This window comes from Papio anubis, chromosome 17 (genome assembly GCF_008728515.1).
Source record: "Papio anubis isolate 15944 chromosome 17, Panubis1.0, whole genome shotgun sequence".
Taxonomy (NCBI): Eukaryota; Metazoa; Chordata; class Mammalia; order Primates; family Cercopithecidae; genus Papio; species Papio anubis.
Window position 1 is genome coordinate 54,577,313 of NC_044992.1, and position 15,275 is coordinate 54,592,587.

The 15,275-nt window shown below is 42.3% G+C and overlaps 1 protein-coding gene across 13 annotated transcripts in view; it reads left to right on the forward strand.

Annotated features, from left to right (window-relative positions):
- Nucleotides 1-7,108, forward strand: part of LOC103878903 (EF-hand calcium-binding domain-containing protein 3) — a 514,301-nt gene extending 507,193 nt beyond the window's left edge. For all 13 annotated transcript variants that reach the window (XM_031657656.1, XM_031657654.1, XM_021929308.2 and 10 more), the window contains 2 exons: nt 4,391-4,510; nt 6,631-7,108. In XM_031657656.1, coding sequence (XP_031513516.1) covers nt 4,391-4,510; nt 6,631-6,954 — 444 coding nt within the window. In that variant the 3' untranslated portion in view covers nt 6,955-7,108. The remainder of the gene's footprint in view (nt 1-4,390; nt 4,511-6,630) is intronic.
- Nucleotides 7,109-15,275: the final 8,167 nt, after the last annotated feature.

The following is a 15,275-nucleotide window of genomic DNA, read 5'->3' on the forward strand; positions in this document are numbered from 1 at the left end:
CCCCTTCCTGATTTTTTTCATAACACTTGTTACCATCTAATGTATTACATATTTACTAGTATATTATATCTAATACACTACATATTTATATTTATTATACTACATGCATACATATGTATATTTACATCTATATCTACTGTATATGTACTATATTTACAACTTATATTACATTTAATGCTATTTCTATTAAACTATATGTTTATAATTATATACATATATAGTATATCTAATATACTATGTAGTATATTACATCTAATCTAATATAATTATGTATTTATAAATGTTCATTAGAGGCCAGGCGCAGTGGCTCACGCCTGTAATCCCAGCACTTTGGGAGGCCGAAGCGGGTGGATCACCTGAGGTCGAGAGTTCGAGACCAGCCTGACCAACATGGAGAAACTCCATCTCTACTAAAAATACAAAATTAGCCAGGTGTGGTGGCACATGCCTGTAATCCCAGCTACTCAGGAGGCTGAAGCAGGAGAATCACTTGAACCCGGGAGGCGGAGCTTGTGGTGAGCCAAGATCGCACCATTGCACTCCAGCCTGGGCAATAAGAGCAAAACTCCATCTCAAAATAAAATAAAATAAATGTTCATTAGAACCAAGAAATAGGCTAGGCACAGGTTCCTCATGCCTGTAATCCCAGCACTTTGGGAGGCTGAGGCGGCTGGATCACTTGAGCTCAGGAGTTTGAGACCAACCTGAGCAACATGGTGAAACCCCGTCTCTACAAAAAAGAAAAGAAAGAAAGAAATGGTACTTTCAAGTTTCTGAAAGTAACTGAGTTACATGAACACTACCTGACCCCACACACAGACTCCCTATGACCACATTAAAATATTGGATAGGGCTGGGTATGGTAGCTCATGCCTGTAATCCCAACACTTTAGGAGGCCAAGGAAGGTGGATTGCTTGAGCCGAGGAGTTCGAGACCAGCCTGGGCAACATGGTAAAATTCTGTTTCTACAAAATATAAATATATATATATATATATGAATACTGGATGAAATAAAATGACAAACACTGAAAAATGTATTCAAAAGAAAGGAAAACCCATGTTTCAGAAAGCAAGAGAGAGAGTACCTAAAGCCAGAATAACAAGTTCATAAAATGAACTTGGCAGAGGGGTGGTAGGTAGATCCTATACATCTAGGCCCTGATGGGTTGGGATTGGGGTTTCAATGCCCATTCAGGGTCAGGAGATGTGGATCCCTGGAAGTAAGCAACTGGAATTGAAACCAGAATCTGGAAGGATTGCCCTCTCAGTAAAAGAAGGGGTAAGAAACTCAGTCCATAGCGAAGCTTGGCCTGCTCAAAGCTCTGAATAGAGAAGAAGGTATTCTGTGAAGAATTTAAAACTTAAGATTGTAGGATGCATGGATTCAGAATCTGAATTTATAGTTTCCACATTGGATGAAATCGCCAAACAGTAAAATTACCCTTAAAACTGGTTTTAGATTGGTATTACCTTGGGAGGTCTGCCAGACACAAACATAAACACATCCATATCCTAGGTTTGCACAGCTTATATAAAAAATATTTTCAAATCTATTTTAAAGAGGTTCACAAAAACTACAAGCCATACAAGGAAATAATCTACTCTCAAAAAAAGTCAGTAGGTAAACAAGAGGAGTATCATAATAATTTGATATAGCAGATTGATCTTTAAAAGACTGTAAAAAATGTTTTAAACTATTAAAGAGAAGTGTTTAGTAATGACTGAGTATTTTTAGGAATGACTGAGAATCTTTCTAAGTTGATAAAAGATATGAATTCTTAAATTGAAGAAAACATCCTGGAGCAACATATATAAAAGAAAATCCAACTTGAAACATTGCAGTTGAAAATGAAGACAAAGAAAACACTTCAAAAGCAACCAGAGGCCAGGCACAGTGGCTCACGTCTATAATCCCAGCACTTTGAGAGGCCAAGGCAGGTGGATTGCTTGAGGTCAGGAGTTCAAGAGCAGCCTGGCCAACATGATGAAACCCCTGTCTGTACCAAATACAAAAATTAGTTGGGCGTGATGGCACATGCCTGTAATCCCAGCTACTTGGGAGGCTGAGGCAAGAGAATCTCTTGAACCCAGAAGGCAGAGGTTGCAGTGAGCCGAGATTGCACCCCTGCACTCCAGCCTGGGCCACCAAGCAAGATTCTGTCTTGAAAGAAAGAAGAAAGAAAGAAAAAGAGAGAGAGAGAGAAAGGAGGGAAGGGGAGGGGAGGGGAGGGGAGGGGAGGGAACCAGAGAGAAAAAAGAAATAACTTACAAAGGAACAAAAAGTAGACTAACAGGAGACTTCATGCATGCAAAAATACAGGCCAGAAGACAATCAAATAATATCCATAGATTGAGGACAGCAAATTATTTCCAGCTAAACTATCATTCAAGAGAGAGAGTAAATAAAAATACTTTCAAGGCCAGGCATGGTGGCTCATGCCTTTAATCCCAGTACTTTGGGAGGCCAAGGCAGGTGGATCATCTGAGTTCAGGAGTTCAAGACCAGCCTGGCCAACATGGTGAAACCCTGTCTCTACTAAAAATACAAAATGTAGCCAGGCATGGTGGTGCGAGTCTGTAATCCCAGCTACTAGGGAGGCTGAGGCAGGAGAATTGCTTGAACCCGGGACGCTAAGGTTGCAGTGAGCTGAGATCCCACCACTGCACTCCAGCAAAACTCTGTCTCAAAAAAAACCAAAAAAAAAAAGTTTGACATTATAAGGGTGTTTTTCTTTCTTGCTTGTCTATAACTTTAATGTGGTTTTTCAAATTTTCCCCAAGGGTTTTTGTTGTTGTTGTTGTTGTTGTTGTTGAGACAGGGTCTCAACTTTGTCACCCAGGCTGGAGTGCAGTGATGTGATCTCAGCTCACTGCAGCCTCTGTCTCCCAGGCTTAAGCAATCCTCCCACTTCAGCCTCTCTAGTAGCTGGGACTACAGACACATGCCACCACGCCCATCTAGTTTTTGTATTTTTAGTAGAGATGGGGTTTTGCCATGTTGGCTTGTCTTGAACTCCTGGGCTCAAGCAATCCACCCACCTCGACCTCCCAAAGTGCTGGAATCACAGGCATGAGCCACTTTCATGACTCTGTCTCAAAAAAAAAAAAAAAAAAAAAAGTCTCAATCATTAAAACAGTGTGATATTGATGGGCAGGGCCTGGTGGCTCATACCAGTAATCCCAGCACTTTGGGAGGCCATGGCGGGTGGATCACGAGGTCAAGAGATTGAGACCATCCTGATCAACATGGTGGAACCCCATCTCTACCAAAAATACAAAAAATTAGCCCGGCGTGGTGGCGGGCACCTGTAGTCCCAGGTACTCGGGAGGCTGAGGCAGGAGAATCACTTGAACCCGGGAGGCGGAGGTTGCAGTGAGCTGAGATTGCGCCACTGCACTCCAGCCTGGGGGACAGAGTGAGACTCCGTCTCCAAAAAAAAAAAGTGTGCTATTAAGAAATTAACAGACAGACCCAAGGAAGAAAATAGAAAGTCCAAAAATAAATAGAGCTATGTGGAGAATTTTAACTTAAGGAAAACATGACATTTCAACACAACAGGAAAATGATAGATTATTCAACAAATAGTGCACTGAGTAGGCATCTGAGGAAAAAAATGAGATTTACACTTTATGTACAAATTGCAAATGGATGAAATGTAAAAGAAATAAATGGAGGGTCAGAGAGAAAGAAAAAGAAAAGAAACCTTAAACATACTGAAATAAACTCTGGGAAGGCATCCCTAACTGTGATACAAAAGCCAAATGCATTTTTTAATAAAAAGATATTATTAATTCCACTGCTTCAAGATCAAAAATCTCCATATGGCCAAAAAAAATCACAGTTGCCACTCATAACACAAAAAGCTAACTTGAAAGAACTTCAAATTCATTAGAAAAAAACTAACCTATATAAAAATGGGCAAAGGGTATGAACAGACAGTTCTGAGAAACATGAAAAAATATTCAACTTCATTCCTCATAAAAGATCCAAGTTAAAATTCTCCTCAGGTATTTATCTTTTCATATTAGATTGACCAAGATGAAAAAACATGGTATACTCATAAGTTACAGGTAGGTTTGTAAATTGGTTCACCCTCTACAGAGGAAATTTGGCAATAATTACCAAAAGGACAGACCTCACACCTTTTGACCTAACATTTCCAGTCCTAGGGCACCATCTAGGATATACAGATATTTTTGCACATATGGCAAATGCCACTCCTGAGGGACGCAGAAAAAGTCTAAACAAACAAACAAATGGTTTGGCAATAATCTTATAAATTATATACAAATCCTTCCATAATAAAATATACTTATTTATTATGTCTTTTTGTTGTATAATTCAAACTAAAATGTATTACTAACCTTCTTTTTTAAATATGCATAAAGGCAGCAAATATAAAGTCTATGGACCCTGCCTCAGGTTATTCAAATAACATCACCATTGATCAAATACTCAAGAAAAAGCAGACTTGTACAGTGGCTGATGAAACTGCTATTAAACAACACGTGAGTATTCCCTGTGGAGTGCCTTCCCAGAAATCACTGACAAAAATATTGTCCACTTCAATACTACACCATAAAACCAAGGTAATTTTTATCTGCTCTATGTCTTTAAAATGAGACAAGATTGTTTCTCATGTTTACCCATTGTGATAACACCATTTCTTTCTCTATAATCAAATAGATTCAAATGTTAAGTGTTATTATTCATCCTGCTATTCACCTATGCAGCTATACTCACTATTATTTCTGGGACATTCATTTATGTTATTCCAGAAATATCAAACTAATTAAGGTAGTTGACCAACAGTCACAGTGAGTAGTGTACTCAGAGATTCATAGTGAAAGAATCTTACATCCTGAGGCCTCTAGCCCTGGGGCACCAGCTGCACCAGGGCTAAGAAGCTTGAGAAGATCAATAGTTTGGTATTAATACACTGGAAATCTTGGCATTAGGTAAAGAACAGCTAGGGCAAGTATTCTTTGGGCTATCTCAATCTATCCTCCTTGGTTCAGCTGCCACCTATGTACTGATTGCTATTAAAGTTGTCACTAACCTAACTTCATTCCTCTATTTCTGTCTTATCTCACTGACCACTTGATGAATATTTCTACCTCTACCTAGGGTTTCATAACAAACTCAACATGTCCAAAACAAAACTCATCATCTTCTGCATCCAACTGGCTCTCCCCTGGGAATTCTGTATCGCAGGTGTTTTTTGTGTGTGTGTGTGTGCATGTGTGTGTGTGTGTGTTTTCAAATAAGGTCAACTTTTTATTTTAGATCCACGGGGTACATGTGCAGGTTTGTTGCAAGAGTATATTGCATATGTCTCAGTTGATAGCAACTACTCAGTCACTGAAGCTAGAAGGCCAGGAGCTATCCTTAACTTGGGTTTTTTCCTCATTCTTCACATCTGCTAATCCCCAAGTCTGGCCTATTGTCATTCTCTTAAAGATTTTTCAGGGCCAGGCATGGTGGCTCACACCTGTAATCCCAGCACTTTGGGAGGCCAAGACAGGCGAATCACCTGAGGTCAGGAGTTTGAGACCAGCCTGGCCAACATGGTGAAACCCTATCTCTACTAAAAATACAAAAATTAACCAGGCGTGGTGGTGGGGTGCCTGTAATCCCAGCTACTCGGGAGGCTGAGGCAGGAGAATCCCTTGAACCCAGGAGGCAGAGGTTATGATGAGCCAAGATCACACTATTGCACTCCAGCTTAGGCGACAGGGCAAGACTCCGTCTCAAAAAAAAAAAAAAACATTTTTCAAATCTGTCCCCTTCACTCCATCCCCATTACCACTGCCTTAGATGAGGCAGTCGCCAACCTGGTGTCCTCCAACCATTCTCTACACAGCTGCTAATAATCCAACATGAACAGCCAACCATGGCACTGTCCTGCTTAAAAGTAAACACATCCCTCTCAATGATGGCAATTTCAACTCTATTTTCTGATTAAGGGATTTGTTTCACTTTCATTAGAAACAGTGGCTCACTACAGCAAGATTTTCACTGAGGAACAGTGTCTTGCTAGCCTCACAGAGATTACTGACTTATAAGATTAAGTGTAAGGGCCTGCCTGTCCTTTGTCATTATTTATTCCTCTGACTTTAAACTTGACACTCCAGCAATACCAAGTGCCTGAACCCTCCTACCACACCTCCAGGATATTTACTGCCTTGGGGGTCTCTGTTTACGCTGTCCCTTCTCCCTGGAACACCTTCCCCTCACCACTCACTCCCTCAATTTGATCACATCCTTGAGGACCTACTCAGCTCAGCATCATCTCCCAGTCAGTTCTCCCTATCCTAGGCTGAATTGAGTGACTGAATTGGCACTCCTGTTATATCCATAGCCTATCTCCATCCCATACTTCAGCCTATTTTAGTCCACTGTATTTTTCATATCCTTATAAAATTTCTTATTACCTCATTATTCCAAGCAGTATATTTTGATTGTCCATCAACTCCTAGCTCACATTTCCTCACGAGGCACCACCCAGTGTATAGACTCTGACTTTCGAGTAGCCTAGGAACATAACTCTTGGGGTATCTATCATTGTGGTCCACAAATCAAAGCTACTTTAAGGTAACTACAATAAACTTCTGGTCTCTCACTACAGGTGAAGAGAGCTACTGATACCTATAATTTTGGAATTGCCCTTGAACACCGGAAAGAAATGCTAAAACTCTGGCAGAAGATCCGAGGGGATTTGATTGGGATAGACTCTAGAAATGAGTCCTTTTATGACACCTTTTCTACTTATACATGGTCCTGGAATGTTTGCCAAGAACTACTTTCTCCTAAGGACTTAAGGTTATATGATGCCTATGTGAATAGAAATTCCTCCCATAACTCCAGATCCTTTTCCTCATCAGATACCAGTGAATGTGACACAGACTCGGGAAGAAAAAGAAAACGGAAAGGTTTAAAGGGATTTCAGTAATGAAATTTCTACATTTTCTAAACAGCTCATCACAAACTACTTTTTCATAGTTATCAAAATTATGGTTTCTTGCTTTTGTCTAAGTACATTCTTAGAAGCTGGAAATTTTGACATCTTTTGGATTCTGACCAGTAAAAACGTTTAAGTCATAAAATGGTTTCCCTTTCATTAAATTTTTTGTTTGTTTGTTTATGTTTTGAGATGGAGTCTTCCTCTGTCACCAGGCTGGAATGCAGTGGCATGATCTTGGCTCACTGTAACCTCCGCCTCCTGGGTTCAAGTCATTCTCTTGGATCAGCCTCCCGAGTAGCTGGGATTACAGGCGCCCACCACCACACCCAGCTAATTTTTGTATTTTTAGTAGAGACAGGGTTTCACCATGTTGGTCAGGATGGTCTGGATCTCCTGACCTCGTGATCCGCCCACCTCGGACTCCCAAAGTGCTGGGATTATAGGTGTGAGCCACCGCGCCCGGCCCCCTTTCCTAAATCTTTACCAGTAAATAGATGCTGGGCTGTTCGTTCCCTAGCAATCAGCTATGCTCTGCTGCCCCTACCTGGCTTAAGACTGCCTAAGCCTCAGCAGGAAGGAGAAAAGTTGACCTGAGCTAAGGGCTCTCCAAGCAATAAACCTGAGTTTATGGTGAGTGTAAACTGGATTAGGTTTTCAATTGTTTGTGAAAGACACTAGAGACCGCAGAAGAGGATGACCTTTCAGTTTCAGGGAATAAGATCAGCAAGCCCTAAAGAACCTTGATTAAATTTGGGTATTCCCAAGGCTCCTTAGCTACAACCTGCATACCTGGATTGCTCTTACAAATAGCTGAACACGGCCAGGTGCGATGATTCATGCCTGTAATCCCAATACTTCGGGAGGCTGAGGCAGGCGGATCACCTGAGGTCAGGAGTGCGAGACCAGCCTGGCCAACATGATGAAACCCTGTCTCTACCAAAAATACAAAAATTAGCCGGGCGTGATGGCACACGCCCATAATCCCAGCTACTCTGGAGGCTGAAGTGGGAGAATCACTGGAACCTGGGAGGAGGAGCTTGCAGTGAGCTGAGATTATGCCACTGCACTCCAGCCTGGGTGACAGAGCAAGACTCTGTCTCAAAACAAAACAAACAAACAAAAAACGAATAGCTGATCACAACAATTGTATTTATTGTTGCTGTTCTTTAATGCATTTAATAAAGCAGCACATATATAACTATATTACAAGTTTGGGGATTATAATTTTTTATTATGGTAAAATATACATTCCATAAAATTTGCCCTTTCAATCATGTTTAAGTATGTATCATCCATTACTGGTTTTTTGTTTTGTTTTGTTTTTGTTTTTGTTTTGGTGTGTGTGTTTGTTTAGAGACAGGGTCTCACTCTGTCACCCAGGCTGGTGTGCAGTGACACAATCATGGCTTGCTGCAGCTTCAACCTCCTGGGCTCAAGGAATCCTCCCACCTCAGCTTCTCACGTAGTTGGAACTACAGGCATGCCCCACCATGCCTGGCTAATTTTTTTATTTTTGTGGAGACATGGACTCCCTATGTTGCTCAGGCTGGTCTCAAACTCCTGGGCTGAAGTGATCCTCCCACCTCAGCCTCCCAAAGTGGTGTTATTACAAGTATGAGCTACTGTGCCCAGTCCCACTGGGGTATTTTTCTGTGGTTCTCAAGGGTTGCCCACAGAAAGACAGACCACCTTTGGACTCAGGAAACATGGATGTACCAAGACTAAATCTATATTAACCTTCTGATCTACTGTCAGGATGGCAAAGTGTTTTATTTCTTGTGCCAATTCTGATCTAAAAATGTAAGGGATAAAAAATATATATATAAGGGATGAGATCAACTATTTGTAAATGTTGTCCAAGAAGCTGGTTTGCAGGTGTGTGGGTGCAAACCAGTCCATCACACTCAACATATAGAACAAATGCTTTTTAAATCACTATTCTAGAAAAATTTTGACCCAGAAAAAGGAAAAGATATGTCCAATATTGATGGGGACAATGCCTCATAATGTTAAAACAAAAAAATTGAGACAGAGTCTTACTCTGTTGCCCAGGCTCAGCGCAGCAACATGATTTCAGCTCACTGCAACCTCCACCTCCCCAGGTTCAAGCGTTTCACCTGCTTCAGCCTCCCAAGTAGCTGGGATTACAGCTACGTGCCACCACACTCAGCTAATTTTTTATTTTTAGTAGAGATGGGGTTTCGCCATGTTGCCCAGGCTAGTCTCAAACTCCTAACCTCAGGTGATCCTGCCAACATCAGCCTCCCAAAGTGCTTGGACTACAAGCGTGAGCCACCGCGCCCCGCTGTAAAATTATAAAATACCAGGAAAAAGCAATGAAGGCAATGCCCCCAAAACTGCTTATTGAAATGGCCTTGAGGTAATTTTGCGAGTGTTACCATGAATAGTCAAAAGAGTCTAAATATACTTGCTATTATTCATAAAGATACAATGTTGGAGAGAAGAACTTAACCTTATAGATAAGTAGCCATATTTTCTAGGTAAAAAGATTTATTTTACCTAGGTATTTCTAGGTAAAAAGACTTTTCATATGGCTGTAGGTATAACAGGGAATCTAGGAGATATAATTTGGATGCCAAAATGTTACAGTTCCTGGAATCTTTCCTTGCATCAGTGAGATAACAAGACAGAATATTTTTTAGTAGGATCTGTCCTGGAAAATCTAAAATGTACAGCAATAGATTATTTCTATTAAATTGTCACACACTGTCAATGACAGTATAAATTGGCATCTCTCTGCCGAAATATAGTATAGCAAGAGGGTACTCATCCATCCATTGATTCACCAATTATCAAATGAGTTGCATACTGTGTGCCAGACCTAGTTCTAGGACCTGAACATATAACAGTTAAACAAGTAAAATGACTTAACCTCACAGAGCTTAGTGATAGAGCTAATTATAACCATTGACTCAGCAATTCCTATTCTAGAAAGTAATCATAGGCCGGGCGCGGTGGCTCAAGCCTGTAATCCCAGCACTTTGGGAGGCCGAGACGGGCGGATCATGAGGTCAGGAGATGGAGATTATCCTGGCTAACACGGTGAAACCCCGTCTCTACTAAAAAATACAAAAAAACTAGCCGGGCAAGGTGGCGGGCGCCTGTAGTCCCAGCTACTCGGAGGCTCAGGCAGGAGAATGGCGTAAACCCGGGAGGCGGAACTTGCAGTGAGCTGAGATCCGGCCACTGCACTCCAGCCTGGGCCACAGAGCAAGGCTCTGTTTCAAAAAAAAAAAAGGCCGGGCGCGGTGGCTCAAGCCTGTAATCCCAGCACTTTGGGAGGCCGAGGCGGGCGGATCACGAGGTCAGGAGATCGAGACCATCCTGGCTAACATGGTGAAACCCCGTCTCTACTAAAAATACAAAAAACTAGCCGGGCGTGGTGGCGGGCGCCTGTAGTCCCAGCTACTCGGAGGCTGAGGCAGGAGAATGGCCTGAACCTGGGAGGCGGAGCTTGCAGTGAGCCGAGATCGCGCCACTGCACTCCAGCCTGGGTGACACAGCGCGAGACTCCGTCTCAAAAAAAAAAAAAAAAAGAAAGAAAGAAAGTAATCATAAAGAAATAATCATGAATGTACAAAATTATTTCATTACAAAGATGTACACCATGTTTAATTTTTTTCTTTTTCTTTTTTTATTTTTGGGACTACAGGTGCATACCACCATACCTGGCTAATTTTTGTATTTTTAGTAGAGACAGGGTTTCATCATTCTGGCCAGGATGGTCTTGAACTCCTGACCTCGTGATCCACCTGCTTCGGCCTCCCAAAGTGCTGGGATTACAGGTGTGAGCCACTGCGCCCAGCCATTAAACGTTTAATAGTATGAAACTTAAAGTAGCCTAAATGTCCAGTAAAGCACGATACAACTATATGAAACAATACCAGAAGGACATTAAGTGATGTTGTAAAAGAATATTTTGAACAAAAGAATAATGTCCCCAAGTTTTATTAAGTTAAAAAGCAGACTACAACTGCTAAGTGGCATGGGAGAACTTCAAGGCATTGTTCTAAAACTAGATTGTGACACTGATTACACAAATATAGATTTTTATGAAAATGCATTGAACTGTACACTTAAAATAAATGAATGTAATTAGGTTCTCTTGTTGTTGTTGTTGTTATTTGAGACAGAGTCTTGCTCTGTTGCCCAGGCTAGAGTGCAGTGACACATTCTCAGCTCACTGCAACCTCCGCCTCCTGGGTTCAAGCGATTCTCCTGCCTCAGCCTCCTGAGTAGCTGGGATTACAGGCACCCACCACCACGCCCGAGGTTTGTTTGTTTGTTTGTTTGTTTGTTTTGTGAGAAGGAGTCTCACCCTGTTGCCCAAGCTGGAGTGCAGTGGCACAATCTTGGCTTACTGCAAGCTCCACCTCCGGGGCTCAAGCGATTCTCCTGCCTCAGCCTCCCGAGTAGCTGGGACTACAGGCAGACGCCGCCACACCCGGCTAATTTTTTGTATTTTAGTAGAGATGGGGTTTCACCATGTTGGCCAGGATGGTCTCGATCTCCTGACCTTGTGATCCGCTCACCTCGGCCTCTGAAAGTGCTGGGATTACAGGCGTGAGCCACCACACCTGGCCTAATTTTTGTACTTTTAATAGAGATAGGGTTTCACCATCTTGGTCTGGCTGGTCTCGAATTCCTGACTTCGTGATCCACCCGCCTCAGTCTCCCAAAGTGCTGGGATTACAGGAGTGAGCCACCGTGCCCGGCCAGATAAATGTAATTGTTTAAAAAAAAAAAAAAGGCACAAAGCATTTTGTTGTGAAACTATTTTAATGTAAAGTCACTTGTATAACTAAATTAGAAAGAAAAGACAGGGATGATATAAGCCAAAGCGTTAATGAGTCAAATTAATGGTGGGAAGAAGTATTCTCTTTTTTCTTATCAATATCTTCTAATGTTCTATAATAAAAAATTTATTTTGCAATAAGAAGACATAGGCCAGGTGCAGTGGCTCACATCTGTAATCCCAGCACTTGGGGAGGCTGAGGCAGACGGATTGCTTAAGACCAGGAGTTCGAGGCCAGCCTGGGCAACATGGCGAAACACTGTCTCCACAAAAAATGCAAAAATTATCCGGGTATGGGGACACAAACCTCTAGTTCCAGCTTCTCCGTTGGCTGACGTGGGAGAATCACTTCAGCCTGGGAGGCAGAGGTTGCAGTGAGCTGTGATCGTGCCACTGTACTCCAGCCTGCATGACAGAGCGATGCCCTATCTCAAATAAAAAAAAGGAGAAGAAGAAAAGAAGATAAATAAATAAATAAATAATGTTTTAAAATCAAAGTTGTTGGCCAGGCCCAGTGGCTCACGCCTATAATCCCAGCACTTTTGGAAGCCAAGGCAGGCAGATCACTTGAGGTGAGGAGTTCCAGACCAGCCTAAGCAACGTAGTGAAACCCCATCCCTAAGGAAAATACAAAAAAATACAAAAATTAGCCGGGAGTGGTGGCAGCTGTCTATAATCCCAACTACCCCAGAGGCTAATGCACAAGAATCACTTGAACCAGGGAGGCAGAGTTTGCAGTGAGCCCAGATCGCACCATTGAACTCCAGTCTGGGTGACAGAGCAAGACTCCATCTCAAAAAAGCCAGGTGTGGTGACTCATGCCTGTAATCCCAGCATTTTGGGAGGCTAAGGCAGGCGGATCATTTGAGGTCAGGAGTTCAAGACCAGCCTGGCCAACATGGTGAAACCTGTCTCTACTAAAATACAAAAATTAGCCGGGTGTAGTAGCGGTGGCCTAATCTCAGCTACTCAGGAGGCTGAAGCAGGAGACTCGCTTGAGCCCAGGAGGTGGAGCTTGCAGTGAACCAAGATCATGCCACTGCACTCCAGTCTGGGCAACAGAGCAAGACTTCGTCTTAAAGGAAAAAAAAAAGCAGAACAATTAACTACCCTTGTCCTTGGCTGACAACCTAAGGCAAGAATCCAGAATGAGAGTTTTTAACCTTTACAAGCGTTTAACTCATGCCACCCACTGAGCTAGAAGAGTTCTCCTTACTCACCACCAGAGGGACCCTTAGCTCGTCTGAAACGTGGTGTTTCTGAAGCTACAATCCAGTATAAAGTCTGATACCAGAGAACTCACAGCCATGTCAAACTTCCGAAAAATTATTTTAGGTGCTTCGAAAAATAGGTTGCACAGGCCAATCAAATATAATTGTATAAAATTAAGTTTAGGCTGGGCGTGGTGGCTCACACCTGTAATCCTAGCACTTTGGGAGGCTGAGTCGGGCGGATCACGAGGTCAGGAGATTAAGACCATCCTGGCTAATCTCTGAAACCCCGTCTCTACTAAAAATACAAAAAAGTAGCCGGGCATGGTGGCGGGCGCCTGTAGTCCCAGCTATTCGGGAGGCTGAGGCAGGAGAATGGCATGAACCCGGGAAGTGGAGCTTGCAGTGAGCCGAGATCGCGTCATTGCACTCCAGCCTGGGCAACAGAGCAAGACTCCGTCTCAAAAAAATAAATAAAAATAAAAAATAAAATTAAGTTTAGGATACTTTAGCACATTTCACAGAAAAAAAGGCCAAAGCTGTTTGACATTTAAAATGTCTCCTTTGGAACTAATATAGTAAATTCAAGTGAAGACAATGAGCTGTCTGCAAGAAAATGTGCAGTGGAACTGTTGATTAGGAACACTAGCAGCTTTTAGTGAGGGGAGAATAAAAGCCCATAGATGAGAAAACAAGATGCCAGAAATAAATGTAAATCAACCACCATATCTGCAAACAGCCGGCCTTGAGAAAAGATAAAAATTCCTTGTACTTGTTTCTGGGTATGGAGCTTGTGTTCAAAATGTTTCCAAAGACCACAAGAATGGCAAAAGCATATTGTCTTCAAATGAAGTACAACTTCTTTACTATCTTTTTCATTAACTTGCATATTTTTCTTCCTAGAGAGGGCTTAGAGCTTGTTCCCATTTCTTTGGAGGAAAAAGTATAGAATCATTCGTTGCTCCCCATAGTTTTACCTACAGAAATAATTTACAATGGAATAAACAATTACTGGCTGGGCGCGGTGGCTCACGCCTGTAATCCCAACACTTTGGGAGACCAAGGCGGGCAGATCATTTGAGGTCAGGAGTTCGGGACCAGCCCAGGCAAAATGGTGAAACCCCATCTCTACTAAAAATACAAAAATTATCTGAGTGTGGTGGCACACACCTGTTATCCCGGCTACTCAGGAGGCTGAGGCAAGAGAATCACTTGAGCCCAGGACATGGAGGTTGTAGAGAGCTGAGATCCGGCCAGTGTACTCCAGCCTGAGCAACAGAGCAAGACTCCATCTCAAAAAAAAAAAAGTACTAATTACCAATATAATACGTCTAGCACTGCACTAACCCTTTCCTTCTTTTTTTAAAAAATTCATCTTTCCCTTTATTCTGACATTATGACATTAAATAAAGTCCAAGAGGTATTGGGGTGGTCCTTGTTTGGTCTCTGCCCTTTCCTCCTTTTCCAAGTGGTATTCATCATGCTTCTCTTGGAAGTCTTCTCAAATACCATTATGTCTATAACATACTTTCTTCTAGATTCTTTTGAGAGTCATTTTGTATTAGATCTAGAAATAGAAATGTAAGGCTGAAATGTATTGCTATGACAAACTATGTATGTGTGTATTACAATCTTAATTGTGCTAATAAGGATAATTATAATAAATATAATACGGATGATTCAAAAAGGTTAGATGGTTATAATTAAAAAAAAAAAAAAACTTGTCCTTGGATATTCCATTTGATTTGCTAAGCCTTGTGTTCTCTAATTTCATATCTCCATCTTCCCCTACCCCAACCAAAATATATATACACACTGTGTATACATATACACCCACACTATGAAGAGCTGACCACAGAAGCTGGAAATTGCCCAGTTTCTTCCCACTGCTTGCTACCTTCTTCAGTTCTGGACATCGGCTCCATAGTGGAACTAGGTAGCCTCAACTCTTACAATGATTCTAGATTTTTCCTGTTTTACAACTTGAGGGAAGCTAGGGAACCTGTTAGAGGATCCCAGCATTGAACTGGGGCTCAAGTGGAATGTCTCCCACTTTCTGCCTAACCTGCACGTCCATCACAATGAGAAACGACTCCAGGGAGAATTTCCCCCTGCCTGGTCCCCTTCCCTAGAGAGCCCTTCGCCAACCCTGGGGCAGCCCCAAACGACAGCTCCCAGGCTCCACCCGGACCGGACTCCAGGGCCACCCTGCCCCGCCACCGTTTTTCCCGCCCAGACTCAGCGTCTTCTGGAAGAGGGAGTGGCCCGTAGCAAGTTCTCGC